Below are 22878 nucleotides of genomic sequence, written 5' to 3' on the forward strand. Positions count from 1 at the left end.
ATTCATTCTCTACCACTTATCCGAACTTCACGGGTCACGGGGAGCCTGTGCCTATCTCAGGCGTCATCAGGCATCGAGGCAGGATATACCCTGGACGGAGTGCCAACCCATCACAGGGCACACACACACTCTCATTCACTCACACACACACACACTGTGGACAATTTTCCAGAGATGCCAATCAACCTACCATGCATGTCTTTGGACCGGGGGAGGAAACCCCCGAGGCACGGGGAGAACATGCAAACTCCACACACACAAGAACCCCCAATCCTGGAGGTGTGAGGCGAACGTGCTAACCGCTAACCACTAAGCCACCTGCAACCCCCCCCCTACCCCCCAAGACAGGAAAAGACTTTCCAAATCAAACTGAATCCTGGAGTAACCTGCTTCTAGTTAGGTTTCCTCCAGCACACAAAAGCACCTGGTCTATAGAACCCAGAGCCGCTGACCATCCAATGTTCATCTTATTTTCTCCCAACGATTCAGTTTGTATTGTTTGTTTGTTTTTTGGGTTTTTTTAGGTGTACCACCCCTTTAAGAGAACCCATGCACATGATCGTCTAAGCTACGTCCGTGTAGTCTAATTTTATTCCAGGCACTCGGCTGCTCGTCTCCTTTTTTCCTCTGAACCCGGAAGTCTCTACGTTTCGTCTTATCCCAGGACTGAGTCAGACGTGTGGCGGAAAATATAGTTTCCTTCTGTTTGGGGCAGGGGGTGATAAAGGATATGTCATTGTATCCTTCGAGGAAGTGAAGTGTATTGTTGGTGACACCCACGTATGACAATTACAAAGGAAATCCAATGTTTCCATATAAAGACGTTTATTAGCCTCGAAGCTGCACACAGGCCAATTATAGTTTCTATGTTTTGCAACCTCGTGAATCTTAATGAAGATTTGCTGAGCACAAGCAGACGGAAAATCTTGCGTCTTTGTCTGAGCTCAACTCACCGAGGTAGTTATCATCCTCGGGTTTTTCTGAGTAGCTGTGCTGTCGCACGTCTATGTTGGTAGCACCGCTGGGGATTCGCACGACGACGTTGTAACCTATGAAGGAGAGAAGCGACAAAATAACTAAGGTTCTGAGTGGCTGAATGAGAGAATGAGAGAGTGAGTGAATAAACGAGTTTATGAGTAAGTAAGAGATGCGTGAGTGAGTAAGTGAACGGATGAGTGATTAAGAAAGTGAATGGAAAAATGGAAGAGAGTGTAAGAGAGTAAGAGAGTGAGCAAATGAAAGATGGTGAGTTTATAAGAGTGTGAATAACAGCAGAAAAGAATGACTGCAAGAATGAGTGAGTGAGGGAGTGAGTGAGTGAGTGAGTGAGTGAGTGAGTGAGTGAGTAGATGCTCAAGTGAATGATTGAAATAGAGTGAATAGGTTTGAGTGAGGGGGTCAGTGAGTCAATGAATGAGTGAGTGAGTAAGTGAGCAATTGAATGGGGTCAATGAGTGAGTGAGTCAGTGAGTGAATCAGTGAGTGAGTGAGTCATTGAGTCAGTGAGTGGGTGAGTGAGTGAGTGAGCCTGTGAGAGTGAGTGAGTCAATGAAAGAATGAGTGAGAGAGTGAGTCAGTAAGTGACTCAGTGAGTCAGTGAGAAAATTAGTGAGTGAGTGTGTGAGTGAGTGAGTGAGTGAGAGAGTGAGTCAATGAAAGAATGAGTGAGAGAGTGAGTCGGTGAGTGAGTGAGTCATTGAGAGAATGAGTGCAAGAATGAGTGAGTCAGTGAGAGAATGAGTGAGTAGATGCTCAAAAGGCGGGTGCAAGAATAAGCGAGTGATTGAAATAGAGTGAATGAGTGAGTCAATGAATGAGTGAGTGAGTGAGTGAGTGAGTGAGTGAGTGAGTCATTGAGAAAATTAGTAAGTGAGTGTGTGTGAGTGAGTCTGTGATAGTGAGTGAGTCATTGAAAGAATGAGTGAGAGGGTGAGTCAATGAGTGTGTCATTGTGAGAATGAGTGAGTGAGTGAGTGAGTGAGTGAGTGAGTGAGTGAGTGAGTGAGTGAGTGGGTGAGTGAGTGAGTGAGTGAGTGAGTGAGTGGGTGAGTGAGTGAGTGGGTGAGTGGGTGAGTGAGTGAGTGAGTGAGTGAGTGGGTGGGTGAGTGAGTGGGTGAGTGGAGTGAGTGGTGAGTGGATGGGAGTGAGTGAGTGAGTGAAGTGCGTGATGTGGGTGGGTTGAGTGAGTGAGTGAGTGAGTGAGTGACGTGGGTGAGTGAGTGAGTGGGTGACTTGGGTGGATGCAGTTGAGTGAGTGAGTGAGTGAGTGAGTGAGTGAGTGGGTGAGTGAGTGAGTGAGTGAGTGAGTGAGTGAGTGAGTGAGTGAGTGAGTGAGTGAGTGAGTGAGTGGGTGAGTGGGTGAGTGGGTGAGTGAGTGAGCTGTAATGAATTTACTAAAATGCGAATGAATGAAATCATAATGAAAAGTTGAACTTTTTTTAACACTGTAACACAAACACAACTAAAACTCCTACCGTAGTGCACCGTATTTAACGTCCCTGCCACTGTCTTACAGGACGAGTTGTCTCCCCCACACACTCCGCATTTATCTCTCCTGGCCTTGGAGTTTAAAATATGGTCACAACCTGCTTGCTGCAGAGACACAGTGCAAATATGGAAGAGAAGTCAGCACTAGAGCAGGATGAATTACGGTCTGTGATGGAAGTGTAGAGACACAAACTGAAGCAGCATGCCATGTAACATTAATATTCCACTCACATGTGAATGCAGATCGAATCATGGAGTATAACAGTAAATATGGTAAGTACATGGTGAGTCCTGAGCACCACTGGGGAACCTGTCACACTTCTGCAGAGTGACGAGGCATCACAAACATCACACTCACCCTGCACAGGCCCTGCACACAGATGTCATTGGTATCGGGGCCACATGGCGTGCCATCGATCACTCGATCCTTCAGCTGATAGTAGGCTGTGTTTCCTGCCACTCTGCAGAAGAGCTTGCAGCGGTCCTTCATTAGAACTACATAGAAATAAACAAAAAAAAAACGGAACAAAATTCAGGAACATCAACACACCAGGATTATAAAAGCTTTTCTTTCTGAGATTCAGGAGTTTCTCTTCAACAAGAACTAGAACAGAAATAAGGTTCGATTCACAACAAAAATCTTCAAAAAATCTTCCTTTCTTCCTTCCTTCTTCCTTCCTTTCTTTCCTTCCTCCCTCCATCCCTTTCTCCCCCTTCCTACTTTCTTCCTCCCCTGCTTTCTTTCTTTCTTTCTCTCTCTCTACCCTTCCTTCCTTCCTTCCTCCCTTTCTGTCTATTCCTTCCTTGCTTCCTTGCTTCCTTCTTTCCTGTCTATTCCTTCCTTCCTTCCTTCCTTTCTTCCTTCTTTCCTTCCTTCCTTTCTTTCTTTCCCCCTCTGTCTCTCCCTCTCACCCTTTATTTCTATTCTTCCCTTTCTCTCCCTTCCTTCCTTCCTCCCTTTCTGTCTATTCCTTCCTTGCTTCCTTCTTTCCTGTCTATTCCTTCCTTCCTTCCTTCCTTCCTTTCTTCCTTCTTTCCTTCCTTTCTTTCTTTCCCCCTCTGTCTCTCCCTCTCACCCTTTATTTCTATTCTTCCCTTTCTCTCCCTTCCTTCCTTCCTTCCTTCCTTCCTTCCTTCCTTCATTCCTTCCTTCCTTCCTTCCTCCCTCTGTCTCTCCCTCTCACCCTTTCTCTCTATTGTTCCTTCCTTCCTTCCTTCCTTCCTTCCCCCGTCTCTCCCTCTCACCCTTTCTTTCTATTCTTCCCTTCCTTCCTTCCTTCCTTCCTTCCTTCCTTCCTTCCTTCCTTCCTTCCTTCCTTCCTTCCTCCCTCTGTCTCTCCCTCTCACCCTTTCTCTCTATTATTCCCTCTCTTCCTTCCTTCCTTCCTTCCTTCATTCATTCCTTTCCCCCGTCTCTCCATCTCACACTTTCTTTCTATTCTTCCCTTTCTCTCCCTTCCTTCCTTCCTTCCTTCCTTCCTTCCTTCCTTCCTTCCTTCCTTCCTTCCTTCCTTCCTTCCTCCCCCTGTCTCTCCCTCTCACCCTTTCTCTCTATTCTTCCCTTTCTCTTCCGTCCTTCCGTTCTTCCTTCCTTCCTTCCTCCCTTCCTTCCTTCCTTCCTTCCTTCCTTCCTGCCTCCCCCTGTCTCTCCCTCTCACCCTTTCTCTCTATTCTTCCCTTTCTCTTCCGTCCTTCCGTTCTTCCTTCCTTCCTTCCTCCCTTCCTTCCTTCCTTCCTTCCTTCCTTCCTCCCCCTGTCTCTCCCTCTCACCCTTTCTCTCTATTCTTCCCTTTCTCTTCCGTCCTTCCGTTCTTCCTTCCTTCCTTCCTCCCTCTCTTTCTTTCTTTCTTTCTTCTCAGGTTCCTGAGCTCCTAAAAAGTCAAAGAAGCTTCTACTAAAACGATCATGATAAAACTGTATCCAGCTCCCACAATAAAAGAGAACAGCTAGCTAGAGCTACTTACAGCTACAGGAAATGACCGTGATTGAAAATGCCTAACAAAGTGAAGGACTTACTTCCGCTATACTTTGGCACCCAGCGCACGTTTGGAGGTAGACCATTGATGTTAAAATGGCGGCCGTCGAAAGCGGCGCACTGCTCATCTCTGAAATCTCTTCTATGTTTCGAACACGGCTCCGAGTTGCAGGAGCGGAACTTCATTCTGCGCCCCACACAATAGTGTCCTCCGTTCCTGGGTCTAAATGAAGCCATACACATTGGATGGTCATGGAGATATTACTGGATAACATCTCATGAAATTACCAAGGTAACCAAAAGTCGTGGGCTAATGGTTAGAGAGTCTGACTCGTAACCCTAAGGTTGTGGGTTCGAGTCTCGGGCCGGCCACAACTGAGGTGCCCTTGAGCAAGGCACCGAACCCCCCAACTGCTCCCCGGGCGCCGCAGCATAAATGGCTGCCCACTGCTCTGGGTGTGTGTTCACGGTGTGTGTGTTCACTGCTGTGTGTGTGTGCGTGCTTTGGATGGGTCAAATGCAGAGAACAAATTCTGAGTATGGGTCACCGTACTTAGCCTTATGTCACGTCACTCACTCACTTATTAAAATGAAGCATTAAAAAAAAGGCTGTAGCACGTACGCAGGTCTGTTGCAGTCCCGGGTGGCGATCTTGATGCCTCCTCCACATGTGCGTGAGCAGGAACCGAAGGGACTCCACACGCCCCATTCCCCATCCACCGGCCCCAAGTCATGCTCCTTGGGAATGCAGACACCATGTTTACAGTGCTGTTTAGAGAGAGAGAGAGAGAGAGAGAGAGAGAGAGAGAGAGAGAGAGAGAGAGAGAGAGAGAGAGAGAGAGAGAGAGAGAGAAACACTGATTAATATAAGCTTGGTACAATCTATAGTAACCTTTTCTTTTATTTTACAACTTTGATTTGTTAGGGGTTAGTTAGGGGTAGTTAGTTTAGGAAGAAGACCTCCTTCCTTCGTCTTACTCCATCCTTCCTTCTTCCTGCCTTACTTCCTGTCCTTCCTTCCTCTCCCATTTCCTCTTTCTCTCCATTCTTCCTTTCTCTCCCCTCTTTCTCCCTTCCTTCCTTCCTTCCTTTCCTTCCTATCCTTCCTTCCGTTCCTTCCCTTCCGTTCCGTTCTTCTTTCCCTTTCCTCCTCTCCATCAATTTTTCTCCATTCTCTCCCTCTTTTCATCCTTCCGTCCTTTCCTTCCTTCCTTCCTTCCTTCCTTCCTTCCTTACCTGCCCGTCCTTCCTATCCCTTTCCTTTCCCTTTCCTCCTCTCTCCTCCCTGTTTCTCTTTCTCTCCCGTCTTTCTTTCCTCCTTCCTTTTCTCTCCCTTTCCTCTTCTCTCCTGCCCCTTTTTTCATCTTCTCTCCCTCGTTTTCCCTCCCTTCTTCCTTACTCTCCCTTCCCATTCATTATGCCTTCCGTCCTTCCGTCCGTCTCCTTCCTTCCTCCTTTTCTCTTCTCCCTCCCTCCCTCCCTCCTTTTCTCCGCCCTTCTTCCTTTCTCTCCCTTTCTTTCGTCTCTTCCTTCCCCACTCCCTCCCCACCTCCCTCCCTCCCTCCCTCCCCTCCCTCCCTCCCTCCCTCCCTCCCCCCCTCCTTAAAGAAGGGGTTAGTTGCAGAGTTGGGGGTGTTCTGTGCAAATATACGGCATGTAAACAATACCGAGGAGTCCCTAACTTGTTAGGAGGAGTTTCAGTTCTGTGAGAATGGCAGGACGTTTATATTACAGGTTCAAACGGCATGTTTAATAGTCTATTCATTTGAACACTTGCCTTTCCTTGACCACAGACGGTGCCGTCCGCCCAAGGCATGTGTTGGGTCCGACAACCACGCTGAGCTCCTTCTGGACTCGTGCACCAAAGCCGGCGACACTGCATCTGGAAAACACACACACACAAATTTAGTACCACCCCCTTATAAACATACACATTTTACACACAAACACACACATGCCCACATAGAAGGCAAATAGGGACATACGACATATCTAGTACTTTTGGGGACACTGTTTCCAGAGGGATTACAGTAAAAATGAACATTTATTTGTTATTTGACGGGTAAACACTCAGAAATGTTTCAATCAAAACGTTTGTTAAACACCTGAAAATTTTACTTCACTTTGGGGACAAAGTTGAACATGCACAAATCTGGATTTACAGACATTTTAGGACTTACTGTCCACACACACACACACACACACACACACACACACACACACACACACACACACACACACACACACACACACACAGTCAGCCTTCACTACCACCCTTTCATAACCATACACAAATTACACATAACACACACACACACACACACACACACACACACACACACACACACACACACAGAGTAACTATCCCTCTCTCATAGGGCTTTACCCTTTAAACAAACACCTCAAATGCCACTGACTAAATCTATCACACTGTGCTGGTGAACGATGTTATGTAACTTCTACTTAGAAATGGAGCCTAAAATAGCTCCTCTTCATCTCTCTGTCCATGTAGAGAGCAACAAGAGCAACATCACAGCATGGACGTTAATACGTTCAAATTTATTCTAATGCATATGGTCAGAAAAGACAGCCTGACATCATTCCACAAATGATCATGTGGCTGCTGGGTTGGTTATCGATACAGAGGTCGAGCTTGATGCTGGCTGTAATTACGCTGTCATTCATGTTGTACTGAGGCTTTTTTTTACCAATTTATCTACACATTTTGTGGTTATAACTGCGTAGTGACTTAGAGAAGTCGGGCATGTGGTAGCCTAGTGGTTAAAGTGTTGGACTACCAATCGGAAGGTTGTGAGTTCAATCCCAAGTCAAGCTAGCTGCCACTGTTTGGCCCCTGAGCAAGGCCCTTAACCCTCAATTGCTCAGTTGTACAAAAATGAGATAATGTAAGTCGCTCCGGATAAGAATGTCTGCCAAATGCTGTAAATGTAAAATAAAAGTTGTTACCAAAGTTAAAATGAACCAACATGACCGAGAGTAATGCAGATATTCCCAACAGTATTGTGTGGCTTCCACGATCGCCATAGCTTTAGATTATTTCTAGCTATCATCTGGATTTCTTTGCAACAGTGTTTATTGCTAAAAGTGATTTATATAATAACATAAACATTATATAATAATTACATAGAATTGAATATTCTTTTCCAAATTGTAAACAATCAAGTACCCTTACCATATATGGGCAGACCTGTGTCCCAGGTCCAAATATGAGTTCACATTGTTGATTGACGGTGTACATGCGCCCGGGGAGCTGCTGGGGCAGGGGGTATGGCCTGGACACGGGTTCGTCCAGCAAGCACTCTCCGTACCCTGTGCTAATAAGAAATGATGGGGGAAAAAACGATTTCAAGAAGAAAACAAAACAGACAAGAGAAAAACAAAACACAAAGAAACACCCCTTGAGTTTGTGTTGATGCGACCGGATGCCTAGTTTCATTTAAATCTTTGGTGGACCGGAGCCGATTGAACGAATTGAGGTAATTGGGTGAAACATTTCTTTCTCACAGAGCTTACAACTGTGTGGAAGGAAGTCACAGTCTCAGGAAGCCACCAGTGTGTATACAGTGTGCGGTACGTACTCGAGGAACTCTGTGATGTATTTTCTGCTGCATTTGGACCACATCCAGGGATTGGTGTAGTAGTTGAGCGTTGGGGCCATCACATGCTGCTGAACCTTAACCCCATCCTCTTTACACTTATTACTGTCATCATGGGGCATATTGAACCTGCAGAACACAACGTACAGACATCAGCAACACGTTTAATAGATTTATAGTTGGGGAAGTTTTCTAAGCAACGTTTGGATTCTCGCTGCATTTCAGCGACCGGATGGCCAGAACAGTATCGCGAGCTGTTTGTGAAGCTGGTTGAAAGGAGGTCATGCAGGGAATGGAGACGGCAGGAGAGAGGTGTGATGTGTACAGCTTTGCACCTTATAGCGCCAGGAGCTCAATCCCCTGCTCAGCCTACAGCAGTGAGGTCACAGCCATCCACCGGATAAGAAAGGAATTCCAAAATCCCATCTTGGGCATGCAGTGGAAATAAAGGAATGATTACGTTGCAAAAGGCTACAGTGAGGAAAGGCATATCTGTATTAGGTATCTGGTTTAGTTCCTGATATGTCTTTAATGGTAGAAAAGTGGTTAGGATACAAAGACATATTTTTCCTTATCCATGAAATTATCCAGGTATGCACAGGTATTACAGACTTATACACATATATGCAGGAAGGAAGGATGGTGTTTCCTTTAGACATGATTACAGTGATCACTGATGATGTTAGAGAATGATGCGATGTCTGTCAGTGGAATCATGGACAGTGGGACCAGTGGATAGCAAGGACTAGCAAGAGAGCATAAGAAAAGATTTGTAGAGAATATCTGTGTGGCAAAGAAGAAGGCTGGATGATAGAACAAAAAATTTTGTTGAATGTACTACATGGAAGGGTAAAAACTCCTTCGGGTTGTCCGTCTGAGGAAAGCCTACGAGATGGTGTTCCAACGGTCACTTACACATGGCCGAGCTCATGAGCAATGGTGAAAGCTGTACTGAGGCCACTATCTTCACTGATGCTGCAGCTCCTGTACGGATCACACACTGTGCCTAACTCTGCAAGACCTGCCAAAGCAGAGAAGAACATATGTTGTGACTGTAATCTTATTATATAGTTGATATCTGAAAAAAAAATCACATTAAAAAAAACATAATTACCTAAAGTGTCACACTTGTCTTTTGCTCGACAGATGTCCTGCCTGTAGAAATACACAAGGTACTTTTATACATAGCGCAAATACACCTGAGCTGTTATACACACACACACACACACACACACACACACACACACACACACACACACACCTTAACAGTTTTCTACAATTCAACAGTTCTAAATAACGCAAGTTATATCTGCTGAAATTCAGATTTAAACTTGCAGTCATTCAATATGACAACCAACTTTGCTCTGTAAATGTTATGTAGTGCTATGCTAAGTGCCCTAGTTATCCAGGTTAGCATTTTTAGCTAACCTATCCTGCTAAGAGGAAGTAAAAGCTGCGGGACCTGGTGATGAGGATAGCGGTGTCATAGTGGTCGTGGTGCTCGTCGTCAAGGTTGTTCTGATCAAGCTGCCAGACACAGAAGTTCTTTAAAGTGGTTTGTGCATTGAAAGAGATAACTGGACCCTTCTGTGGAGAGAGAGAGAGAGAGAGAGAGAGAGAGAGAGAGAGAGAGAGAGAGAGAGAGAGAGAGAGAGAGAGAGAGATGTATAGATCACTATCCAGGCTGCAAGCTAGTAAAGATAAGCCCAGAGAATGTTGAGAGTCTGTTATTTTACCAGCTCATTGTTTATGATGACTAGCTTCACAATGACAACGTTGATCAGATTGCCAATGCTCGGATCCTTATAGATCGAGGAAACCTGGATGAAGACAAAGCAGGAACAAGCAGTTGACTGAGAAAATAGCATTTTGGTCAGGTGTGTGTCCTTAGATGGATTTGGTCTTGATTTCATATCACAATGCTAGTAATAAAAAGATAAAAATGCATGACAGTGAGCTCCAGGGAGTTCTGATTCTATGCCCGAAATCCATTTGTCCCGGGATAACGCTAATAAACGCAGCTGTGTGAACCTAAGATTCTCAAGAAGGGGCTCATACAGCAGTTCTATTTATAATACAGTTGGTCAGCTGCTGCAGAAATATTTCTCGGCTGTTGAGAAAGTTGATTGTGCTCCCAGAAACCTGCGGAGAGTGCAGCCGGTGCCAAGACAGAAGTAGGTCAACTTCACCTCGCTGACAGCCATGCAAAAAAGCTTCTGAAACATGCATTTTATGTGACCATTCCTGATTTTATTCCACCCTTTTACACATGCAGATATATATTTTTCTGAAGATGTTGTTTTGTATGCCTGGATTTAGATTGAGGAAGAACTTACAATAGACATTAAGGTCAGAACATAGTGCTGGAGATTGCTCCTGTGATGCTCCACCATCTTGTAGTCAGCAACGACCATGATTTCCACAAAGCGTGGGTAGGACAGGAAGCGCTTTCTTCTCCGGTGAGGTCCTGAGTCAGTGCTGCTGTCATTAGCTGGTGGCTCTTTGTCTTCTGTTGAGGGGAAAGAACCCGAGAGAACCCCTGCGCTGAGACGCTCCAAGTCAGAGAACATGCTCCCAGACACGGTGTTTTGCTCAGTATCATGACCTGGAATATAAACACACACATGGCCACATTATAAACCATCTCTGCTATACTAGTAGCAGCAACGATCCAGCTAGCATTCTAAAGAGTTCTTTCTCTTATTTGTCTACACAGAACCAGAAAACTCTGCCTTTCAGATTGGAACTCTTTTAGAAAGGTACAACACTGGGCTTTTCTCTATCTTATGAATTGGCAAAGCTAAAACCATTAAACATCCAGAGAAGAATTACCCACAATGCTGTTCAACTACAAGCTGCTTAAAGAAAGTGATTTCATCATCTAGTAGCCTCCTAATAAACGTATGATGCACTGCATTCTGGAACTCTGAATCCCATGTTTGCAAGATGGATGATTCATTAATTAATATGGTGTTGAATGTGATACGGGGCGGGGACACGGTGGCTTAATTGTTAGCACGTTTGCCTCACACCTCCAGGGTTGGGGGTTCGATTCCTGCCTCCGCCTTGTGTGTGTGTGTGTGGAGTTTGCATGTTCTCCCCGTGCCTCGGGGTTTCCTCCGGGTACAAAGACATGCATGGTAGGTTGATTGGCATCTCTGGAAAATTGTCCGTAGTGTGTGAGTGAATGATGAATGAGAGTGTGTGTGTGCGCTGCGATGGGTTGGCACTCCGTCCAGGGTGTATCCTGCCTCGATGCCCGATGACGCCCGAGATAGGCACATGCTCCCCGTGACCCGAGAAGTTCGGATAAGAGGTGGAAAATGAATGAATGAATGAATGAATGAATGAATGAATGAATGAATGAATGAATGAATGAATGTAACACAAAGAAAATGATCCTATAAAATGGCAACTGGAAAAAGTGCTAATAAACACAATCACTAACAACTTATTGGAATAGCAAAAGTACCACAATGACCAACAAATTAGAAATCACCACATATCAGAAATATTTCAATATAAACATATTTAATGAGTTTCAGCTTGGAGTATTAATTTCAGAGCTCAGCACAAGGGTTTGAAGAATCATACACTGCATCAAACTAAGGTTTATACATTGTTGTGAACTCTGCTGTTTATCCAAATGCTCCAATCCTGTAGCCTTGTATCGGACGAACCTTCAACTGTGCTTCATTTGAAAGACAGCAGAAACAAACAACAGGCATGGGCTGTCGGGTAAAGTGTTTATCGTTGTTAATGGAACGAGAATAAAAATGTTTTTTGGTGAAGGTTGAGGTTTCATCTGCTATAAGTATGAAGTCAGGTTCATGCTAGGTGAAGTTGGCATCCGGCCTTAAAAGGCTTTAAACCGTTTCAGCCCTGGGATACGACAAGGGTTTTATCCTTCGCTAAAAGTATACAGTACGTCCTAAAGACAGCTATAGAGCAGGAGCAGTTTTGCCTTTCGCAAAACAATGGAACCAAACACCAAATTCTTGTAACATCACACCAACAGCTCCAAAAATGAGACAAGCACAAAAGTCAACTTTTTTTTTTTGCCGTCTGTGATTGAAGACAATGAAACTTATCCTCCTGCTAAAAAACAGGAGCCACAATAGTCCTTTCATAAACCTTCCAATTTTCTTCAACACGCTTTGCACCCCAGTGAATTCTGGGAAATTTATTTTTTCTTCTGTCTATTACAACATGGCAGGCAGCACAAATGGGTTTATGAATAAACAGCAGTGTGTCGGCGTCCTGCACTACATTACACACCATTAAAACATTTATTTTCATAGTGATGACTCGGCAAATGCTTCAGACCGTTCAGCTGTTCAGCATTCTGCCTCAGAGCTGCTTGCTGTGACATGGGGGGGGGGGGGGGGGGATATTGTGCCTATCAGGTTCCCTTATCTGCAGGCCACAGGAAGTGCAAGAGTCAACAGGATTCTGTGGCAATAAACTGAGATGTTGGATGATACAAGAAACTTTTGGAATGATTCTTTCCTGCTGCACCAAACTAAAAAAAAGCCATTTATATTCCGAGGCATTCTTTTGAAAATAGAATTTTTTTATGGCAGTTTCTCTAAACATTACAGGTCTGTAATTACAAAAGAAGCATAAATCACATCATCATAGCACAAACCTAATAGCGCACCTATTACTTGTGCTAACATCTTATTCTTTCTTATTTATATTTCTCCTTTTTTGATTTTCTGTTTTTTGTGGGGGGTTTTTTGCAGGACTTGAACATTTTTCCTATTTTTAACCAAACAAATTAAACCGCTAAGGAAGGTTATTGCTAATTAAGTCAGCTGAGGTAGCATACAGTATATTAATGCTAACTGAGTGAGCTAAGATAATACAGTTTAATGCTAAGTGAGCTGAAGTAATATAGTTTAATGCTAACTGAATGATCTGAGGTAATATAGTTTAATGCTAAGTGAGCTGAGTTAATATAGTTTAATGCTAACTGAGTGATTGGAGATAATGAATATCAATGCTAACTGAATGATCTGAGGTAATATAGTTTAATGCTAAGTGAGCTGAGGTAATATAGTTTAATGCTAAGTGAGCGATTAGAGATAATGAATATTAATGCTAACTGAATGATCTGCGGTAATATAGTTTAATGCTAAGTGAGCTGAGGCAATATAGTTTAATGCTAAGTGAGCGATTAGAGATGATGAATATCAATGCTAACTGAATGATCTGAGGTAATATAGTTTAATGCTAAGTGAGCTGAGGTAATATACATTAAAAATGTATTATATATTTGTTAATTAAACCTACTGGTGCTAGGTTAGTGCATAGAGCTTAGCAAGAAGGCTTAGCAAGCTAACACCTAGTAAATGCCACTGTAGATGTGTAAGCAATGTCCTGCTGTGACGTCAGTGCAGCATACAGTCACTAACTTCTAATGTAACTGAAAATACAACAAAACTGCTTAGCACATCAGAAAGATTTCAATGTATACGTATTTAAAGCACTTCACACGTGATTTTTCCTTGAAGTTCATCTGTAAAGTAACAATGCCTCAGTTGTATATTGCCATATTGGTCTATAAAGTTCATCTGTGGAACATGAGCAAGACTCCTGAAAGGTGTTTAGCATTTATGAATGTTATATTAGGAAAGATATAAAACGCAACTTTCTTACCTGCAGTATCACATGCCGCTGTGCCATCTTTTTCTTCATCTTTGGCCGTCTTCGGTGCATCTTTTCTGTACACAATATGAGGTTTGATGTGTTCTTCTTCATAATGTTCGCCATTGTAGCTGTGAAGAGGCTCCACGAAATACTCGCCTTCTGATGACCTGAAAGTGCCAAGCTAGAAAAGAACAGCGGCACTTCAAATGGAGCGTGCCCACAGAGGTGTGTACATTCCACAAGTTGTTGTTAATTGCCCTTGTCTTTTACCCCAGACCCCCCCCCCCGCCCACCCCAAACGACCACCCCAATTCCCATACCCCACCACCATCTTTGTGTCCTGCATAATTGATTTTGCAATTACAAAAGGCTGACATATGTTGCATGCGTATAGGCAAACTGGCCTCCGGAGGGAAGAAACGTGAGCGAAGATTATCAGGAACTGATGGTGTTGTGTGATTTTTATGTTGTGAAAGCTGATGAGGGGGAAAAGTGCTGACGCTGGAGATGTGAGGCCAGCATTCCTTTATAAGAAGTGTGCTTTCTCGCACCGTAAAGAAAGTGAGAGAGTGAATCTAAGCAAGAAAAATAAGAACTCAGAATCTTTGAGAATGTTTTGCATCACAATACCTCATCTCAAATGGAAGCGAATGAAGGTTCAGACCAGAGTTACACAAGTGTTTCTATCTATCTATCTACCTATCTATCTATCTACCTATCTATCTATCTATCTATCTATCTATCTATCTATCTATCTATCTATCTATCTATCTATCTATCTATCTATCTATCTATCCAGCTTGTAAAGTTTGGTGATGACTCAATTAAAAAGCATATTTGACTCAATTAAAAAGCATATTTAAATCATGCTGAAATAAAATAGTGTAGTATAAGTAAATAAAACAGCACTTAAAACAGTTATACAGATTATCCAAAACAATAAATAAATAAATAAATAAATAAATAAATAAATAAATAAATAAATAAATAAATAAATAAATGTGACAGACTATCACAGATACTTTGCAGAAGATCCTAATTACTATCTTAGTTATATAACAGTTGAAGTATATTATCTCCTCCCACACCGTCATCGTCACAATAGCATCACAAGCTAGTGTTATGCAAAAGCAATTCATTGTCATTGGATACTCATTGCATACTCGTGTGCTACTGAATTCCTTTCAATTTAATTGCCCTCACTTCTTTAAGTGCATGTGTAAAGAATGTGCGACAGCATGGCTCTTTCTAAGAACCGGAGCTAAAATACAGGAAGCTGTGAGGAGCGTTCCAACAATAACAGTGCTCTGGAGAGCGCTAGAATCCCACGTCAAAGCACACGTCTGTGTTACTCAGCAAATTTGACCATGATCCCAGTCCACTTTCCTATTTGCCAAGTCTAATAAACCTGGCCTTATAGTAATCAGTCATCGCTGGTAAAATTATTCAGGTGGTCTTAATTTTACCTCAGAGAGCCAAAATCAGACGTTCTTCAAATACATTATAATGGATTTTTGTTTTTCTTTGAGGGGTCTTCTGTTGGTGTCTCTCTCAAAAATCAATGCTCATACATTTCATTTATTAGTGTACTATAGTTGCTATCAGCTACGTGACATCATAACCCTCTTATAACACCTTAAAAACTGCAAACGAAGTCAGATTTAATGCACTTTTATGAATTTTACATTTACATGAGACCAGCACTACTGATTAAAAATCCATAATGCATATGCAAATTGCTGCAAAGTGTCCTGCGTGTTCATGAATAATTAATGATCCCTTATGACTACATTATAACCAGTTATGAATGTGTATAAAGGTCATTAGAGATTAGAGATTTTTTTTAACTTAAGGTTAAAAAAAAGCCAGAAACTTTAGAGAGAAATACATCATTTTCCCAAATGCAATCATCTTGAGTAAGCACTTTACAGTATCTTGGCAGGGTCTTGGCAGTACTAGAGGTTATCCCCCAGGTTAACCCATAGCATGTGTTACAGGCTAAACAACACCACAAAAAAAAGTTGCTTCATTAAATTAATTGCAGAAAAGTAGTTGGGTGAATGAGAGTTTGGATGTTAAAGTAATGAAAAACTAAATTTCATGCAACTGAGATATAAATAATCTGGGAAGTTTGTGTCCTTGAACAATGGCCTTATCCTTCAGCAGCTCAGTTCAATGAGTGGATTTCATCCAGCAAACGAGAATGTTATGTTTTTTTTGCAATGTGCATGCATTTTGATAACAACTGCAGCATACAGGTGCAATACAGGTGTGTTTACTAGATTAATGGTTTAAGAATAATGTTCAGAAAGGCACAAGTGATGGTATCTGAAGGTGCTGAACAAAATTGCGAGATAAAGTTTTGATTGAAAGGACAGGTAGGCTGCCAATGTAGACCAGTGTAGTTCCCTAGGTTCCCCCTGGGATTGTATACCCACCCCAGCCTTTACAGCACCACAGGCTTAGGGCTATTGTACAGCAGCTGCTACAGTTGAACACAGTGAGAGGCTATGAAGACTATGCAGGTATTGTTGCTGCCCCGCAGCTTCATGATACATGGTTTGATCTTAGCTCAGGTGTCTGTCTGTGATAATCCCATGTTCTCCCTTAGGTTCCCTGTTTGTTTGTTTTATTTCCCAGCTTCCAGAACCATGCAAGTATGTAATCATGCAAGTGATTTTGCTATTCTGAATAGTCCTAGGTGTACATTTCTGGGTGCCTAAACAGGGAACCTGGCCAGGATAAGAGGATGAATGAATGAATATTTCAATTTGTTTCTTCACAAACTTCGCCTCTCGGAAACGCACTTTCATGTGCTAATGATCACACTGAGTCCTTCATTGACTTTTAGCACCTTTTTTTAACCACGTGTATTCCCTTCTTTCAAATAGAAAAAAAAAGGTTAAAGCCACTTACCAGACCGGAACAGAGGCTGATGACGGCGGAGTGCTGCTTTTCTCCGTTGACGTGTCCATTATAAAAACAGTGTCGGTACATCGTTTCCACCTCATCCTGCGCATCATCCTCCTCGTGCGTTCGGTTGCTCGTGCCAAGGACGGTTACGGTATAAAGCGGCGCAATAAATCCCGCCTCGAGCGTCAGGTTAAGGTGATAGTCACGGCCAAATGCGTAGAGTCTGTAGTGCACGTGCTCGGATTCCCAGTGTCCCGGTTCCGTTTCCTTGTCGACGCTCCGTTTCTTGCGTTTGAAGTGCGCGTTCAGGGGCAACGCATCTCCGTCCTCGGTCACTCTGATAGGCGTGACGATCTCGTGCGCTTCGGTGTTCACCAGTGATGTTGCTGTGGATATAAGTGCAGAGATTAGCGTTTAAATCGATTGGACACAGATCTTACAGCATAATAAAGCGCAACAAGTTTCCGATCTCTGGGGTCTAAGTAAAACTTTTCACACCCCTACGATCTCAGAAAAAAAAGGTAATAATCTGTAGCTTTCCTGTTCTCCGGGGTGTGTGTGTACATTTACCACGGATCTTTTACATGCACGTAGTGTAAAAGCGCAGTGATAAATCACTAAAGGTTTAATGTCGTGCATCTTGGTGTCGAGTGTGTCGATAATACCGTGAATACCGTGATCATAATCTTTTCATGTGTTCGAGTGGAAATCCATTCATTCTCTGTTCTTTCTCCTACTAAGTGGAGCGCGCGAAGGAAATGAATGACATGACAACTTCAGAAGGGGAAAAAGTTTTTTTTTTTTTTTTTTACCTTTTCTGGAGTGTGCCGGAGAACTCCGGGTCCAAGCTGCTAAATTCACAACGTCGGGGAGTACGATGAACAAGCCCAGACCCCAGAGAAAAGCGTGCATGATTAATCTGCAAAACAAGATTGATTTTTTTTATTTTTTTTTTCAAATCCACTAATATTCCTGGACTCTTCTCGCGCGTCCTGCTGCTGCTGCTCCTGTGCGCAAGGGCGGATTACATGGTCGCGAGCTTTTGCGCCGGGGGTCTGCAAGCTCTGTCAGCTCTGTCTTGAGTTCCCGGCGAACTTGAATAAAGTAGCCTATTAAAGGGTGGGGGAGGAAGGAGGGAGGGAAAGGATGGAGGAGGAGGAGAAGGAGGAAGAGGGTGGAGGAGGCTATGGATGTGAATCGAGTCACGGTGGCCGCGCCGCGCTCCAGCGTCCCGGTTCTCTACTACTTGTGAGTGAAGTAAAGGGGGCGGGTTCGAGGCAAAGGCAAGATGAAGGTGTGTGAGGAAGACGTTTCCCGAGCACAGGCGGAGCTTGGCCTTTTCCAAAACACCGTGGGTTCAACTCACTGATCTCCGAGGAGGACGAAATCATAATAATGGCACACATTAATATAGATCTCAGGATTACATATACATTATATTACATATACATTATACAGTGTATGTACATTATATGTATTGTATATACACATACAATGGCACAGAAATGCGCACTGCATCAACGCATACAAATGGTCCTTCCATTCTGGACCACTTTAGAGAGACAGCCCAAGCTTTGGATACCTTTTTCTTTAAAAAATGACACCTAGACCCACTATTAAAGATCTTTGCAATAATATAAGATTTAAAATTATTATTATTATTTTTTAAATCAACATTGAAGAAGTTAAAGAAGTTTTTTTTCTTTATTTTTCTTCTTTAGATTTTTACCTCCACACATTTAATTCACAAGCTATTGAAGAACAATACATAATTAATACACCATTTAATTAGTTTTATCTCGTAAATGTAAATGTGAATGTAAATGACAGAACTGAGATGGATTTAATAGCCTATCATTTCTATGAATAAGTTTCTTTTTCAAAAATCACTATTCTAATGATCTAATCTCAATATCTAATTATGTGCATGGAAACTTTTGTAGTGTATATACAATTTACGCAAAATCAACAACAACAACAACAACAAAAAAGCCAACCATTTGTGCCTATAGTGTTTACCGTAAATCATAGTATATATGCACAAAATACACCAAAACTGTTAGTTCTGTTGGATTGTGAGCGTGTATATATGGTATAATTGATCATCTATAATTGAGTAGTTTCTCGTCTCCATGACTACGGATGATACCACTGATGGGCGGAATAGGTGGCGCTTAAAAGCATTCATATTAAAGAGCTCATATTGTTGCAATAACAACAACGAAAAAAAAAAAAACACCTAGCCTAGTTATTCACAGCAGATATAACGAGTTGTACATAAGATGTCTATTACACCTTAACGTATTACAAACTAGTGCATTATGTTTGTGTTGATGTAGAATGGAAATGCCTGGCTTTCCAGGTGGGAAACCACTTTACACTCATTAGGATCAATTAAGTTTGTTTGTTAACGTAAATTGCAGGCCAGAAGAGAAATAGGAAAGAAAAGGACTTGATGAAAGACAAGAAACGAACTTTGACTAGAATGTAAACACTTAACTAGTTTAGTAAACTCTAACAAGTCTACTGAACCTTCTAATTATTTACAGAACAGCTTTTTTATTGCTCTGTATTTGTGAAGTGGATTTAAATTCCACTATTTTCTGAACAGAGACATGAACATCTGAGCATCAAATGAGTAAGTCATCAGTTCATTTGCTTGTTTGCTTGATTTTTATAGCCTTGAACCACAATATTGCTTTGGGTGCTTGTTTTTCTGCTCTGTGACGTGTTGGCTGATTAGTTTCAGACTTTTACATTACCGTAATATTATATGCTGTTAACAAATGGCTGAAAGTTTAGATTACATTTTTTTATTATTATTATTTATCAGAATAACGATGTGTATAAACGTACATATTTCTTTAGTAATAACTTACTCAAGTGCCACATAAAGGTTTCTATACCTACACAAAATGTTGTGTAAATGTTGACGTGGTGAATTTTTCTGGAAGGAGATGTTTGTTTAACGACGATGGAAGCAGTCTGCAGATTGAGAGCTCACCACAGGGAAAGTTTTCAGGTTGGAGTGTGTTTTGTGGTTTCTCATGAACATGACAGGCTCTGATTTTGCTGTCTTACTGAGAGAAAGAGAAAGCACAATGTCAAAATGTAAAATGTACTGTTTTATGTTTCACTTTTAAAATGGACAAAAAAAATGAGTACAAAGTACATTTTAATGCATGGGAAATAAATCAATGTTGGAAATTGCTTTGGTGTAAATAAAAAAAGAAAAGAAAAAGAAAAACCATAAAACACTTTGGGATGTGCGGCTATGTGAAAAGATTATTGAAACCTGAAAGACGTGTACGCCTAATCCGATAAACTACACTTAAGGTGAATACTGTAACTAGAGAAACGTAAAAATCTGATTAAGTTTACAAAATATCTGAAAAGCACTGACTTGAAAAAGGCATGCATGGTCTATAACTAGATAATTATGGGGTTTGGAGTGTATAGAGTGTATACGCTGCACAAAACAAGCTGAGAAAGCACTACAAAAATGCACACGTGATATTTATGTCAGTTGTCCCTCAGCTACACGAAGCAGCAAAACGTTTTCACATGTGAAGTCCGTCGCTAATTGTCTTCCATATAAACACACACTCATTTAGAGAGCTCCAGTGTGGTTTTGTGCAGGTGTGCGACTAAGAACAATCGCTTCACGGGACATACTTTTGCCCCGAGTACACGCTTTGATATTGGCAATATCTCCAGCATATAAGGATATGGCAAACACTACACACACTGCACACACAGCCATAAAAGTTCCCAGAGTTGCCTCTTCACCCTCATTATCTGCAGGGTAATGTATGATGCACTCAAACCGTAGACATGCATCAAAGACCTTTGGTCCAACAGCTGTATAGCTGGGAAAATGAGCAAAGACAGAGGAGGATGGAGAAGTCTTCATGCAAAGCATATGTAAGAATTCTAGAAAAAAGGCATACTCTAAACACAACTGGGTGTTAAATTCACATCTTGACTCTGTGCACTCTATTCCCATCCTCCATTTTAGTGGGTTCTGGTTATCGCTACAAATTTGTATTGGGAGCTTTGCGAGGCTCTGACACTCTTTACAGCTTAGAGCAAGCGGCTTGATTCTGCACACATGGCCCTGAACATGTGGGAACACATTTAGGTAGCGTCCAAACTTTTCTAGAGCTTCATACTCACCTTTCGTGTGCTATTTTTTTAATTACTTTTCTTTATACTAAACGGCTGACAAATTCTCAATTCTGATTGGTCAGAAGGGGTAGCTTAAATCTCTAACTCCATCTCCAAATGGATTTCTGGCTGAAAGTCAATAGTTTATATTATTGCACTCATTGTAATGTTATGGTTTCTATACTGACAGCTTACTAAGGATAATGGGTAAAAATATTTCAACAATGGACGATATTGGATAATCGTTAATAGGACATTTTATTCTAACATAACTTAACTTAGTTTTCAAAGCTTGCAGGACCTTTCACATAATTATTCATCATGTATAATTTTTTTTTAATAACTCCAAGAAAGTGAATTAAGAGATGTTTCTGTTATAATGGAATTTATAACAGCAGCAAACCTCATTTTTCAGATAGTCCACAAGATTTTAAAACTTTACTGGGTGTTTTTTTTTTTTTAATATATATATAAATACTGTGTTGTAAAAGCGATAAAACACAATGAAATTTGTGTAGATATGTTGATATGGAGGTTAGTGGATGTTAAGGAGGCATTTATTTAGCATTCATGGAAGGAGTCTCCAGTGTCAGCCTTATGTAAAAGTCTAAAGGACAGACAACTTGGATCTCACCGCCCGCTCAGGAACTTGACAGGTTAAGGTTCTATCTAGTTTTATTGATAATATCTTGTATAACAACAGAACAAAACATTTGCTTGAACTGTAATTGGAAAATGTTAAATGTTTGAGTGCTATGAGTAACACTGCTTTGTAAAGTTTATTACTGATAGGATTAAATATGAGGCGTTTCGGATCGCAGTAATCTCGCCCATCCCTGAGAGTGCGTAGAAACCGAAGAACCGGCTAAGGTTATTACTGTACATAGAACATCACATAAGTCACATTTCTATTGATCATTGTAACATGATTAGACTATGGTATACCTCTGAGCGTAGAGTGCCTTTGCATCTGGAGTTTGCTGAATGAGCAATCCCAAAGCATGGTGGGGGTTGGGGGGGGGTTTGCCTGGAGGGATGGTGACTCTTAAAGGCTTGACTCTGTTTCTGATCATGCATCCCGAGTGACCTCACGTCTGTGTAAACTTCGCTTCCCCTCAAAGTCTGATGATGGCAGATAAGGAGCAGAAAGCTTAAACGGGACTCTGCGAGTTTGCCCAAGTTTTTACAGCACATAGGGACAATTTTCCATTCTTTTTAAACACCGTCGCCCTAAAGCTTTCCTCGGAGTCACCCCGCAAGCTCTTATAAAGACTAAGCTCTGGTCACGTAATCACGATTTTTGAAATGGGGTGCTGTGCGTCAGAGAAGGGCTGGTTGTAGTTAACACTGAGGGAGGGGATAATTGTGTTTATGTTGATGGCTTTACTTGATTTAATGCTCAATGGATCGGCAGTATAACTTCATTTAAACACACTTCACTTAAACTTTGTGATAGATATATTTGATGGTCGAGTGTTATAAGGTTACACTTCAGTGGTCAGAGGCATGCATCCCAAAACCCCAGATCTTGGTCATTATGTCTTGGGTGGTCCAATAGGATGCATTCATACAACACTGGTTAAAAGGTTAAATTTTTTTTCAAGGATCAAATCCTTTAAATAATACTGACTAGAATGTACAGTTTGTGGTAAGACATTTTAAGCTAAGTGCTTGTGCCTGGATGACAGTATTGCCTTTGCCTAAGTGTAAAGGGTGAATGGGTGTGTGTGGGTTCGGGAAGCAGTGCATGTGTGATTGCCCTGATAGAGTCTAATCCTGTTCCTGTTGGTTTGATATCTCTTGTCTGAGAATGATCTCTGACCCATTTCATAGCAATCAGGCTGACACAAAGTTAGCAATAATTGGAGTATGCAAAGGCATTAGTCAATAGGTCTAAGGAAAAATTTCACCCTTGACTGAAATCGTCAGGAGAAACGTGTATGATGCCTGCGTTAGCGTAAATCATACTACACAGGAAGGGTAATCAGGACGTCTTGTTGCCTAAAGGGTCTGTGGTACAAGGAGTATCAAGTTTTTTTGGTATGGGCAGAGTTCTTCCCATGTCTG

The 22878-nt window shown here is 41.9% G+C and overlaps 1 protein-coding gene across 4 annotated transcripts in view; it reads right to left on the reverse strand.

The window, feature by feature from the left end:
* adamts9 (ADAM metallopeptidase with thrombospondin type 1 motif, 9) overlaps positions 1-18857 on the reverse strand; it is a 54584-nt gene extending 35727 nt beyond the window's left edge. Inside the window, exons 1-16 of one of the 4 annotated variants that reach the window (XM_047810202.1) lie at positions 17457-18855; positions 16648-17030; positions 13741-13912; positions 10416-10684; positions 9816-9899; positions 9542-9666; positions 9194-9234; positions 8995-9100; positions 8062-8208; positions 7656-7797; positions 6240-6344; positions 5085-5230; positions 4504-4685; positions 2846-2982; positions 2475-2592; positions 954-1049 (exon numbers count right to left, since the gene is read on the reverse strand). In XM_047810202.1, coding sequence (XP_047666158.1) covers positions 954-1049; positions 2475-2592; positions 2846-2982; positions 4504-4685; positions 5085-5230; positions 6240-6344; positions 7656-7797; positions 8062-8208; positions 8995-9100; positions 9194-9234; positions 9542-9666; positions 9816-9899; positions 10416-10684; positions 13741-13912; positions 16648-17030; positions 17457-17556 — 2353 coding nt within the window. In that variant the 5' untranslated portion in view covers positions 17557-18855. Of the gene's footprint in view, positions 1-953; positions 1050-2474; positions 2593-2845; positions 2983-4503; positions 4686-5084; positions 5231-6239; positions 6345-7655; positions 7798-8061; positions 8209-8994; positions 9235-9541; positions 9667-9815; positions 9900-10415; positions 10685-13740; positions 13913-16647; positions 17031-17456 lie in introns of all 4 variants that reach the window. The other 3 variants (XM_047810205.1, XM_047810201.1, XM_047810203.1) reach the window with 3 other exon arrangements.
* Positions 18858-22878: the final 4021 nt, after the last annotated feature.

Source organism: Tachysurus fulvidraco, chromosome 2 (assembly GCF_022655615.1).
Source record: "Tachysurus fulvidraco isolate hzauxx_2018 chromosome 2, HZAU_PFXX_2.0, whole genome shotgun sequence".
In the NCBI taxonomy this organism is placed as follows: Eukaryota; Metazoa; Chordata; class Actinopteri; order Siluriformes; family Bagridae; genus Tachysurus; species Tachysurus fulvidraco.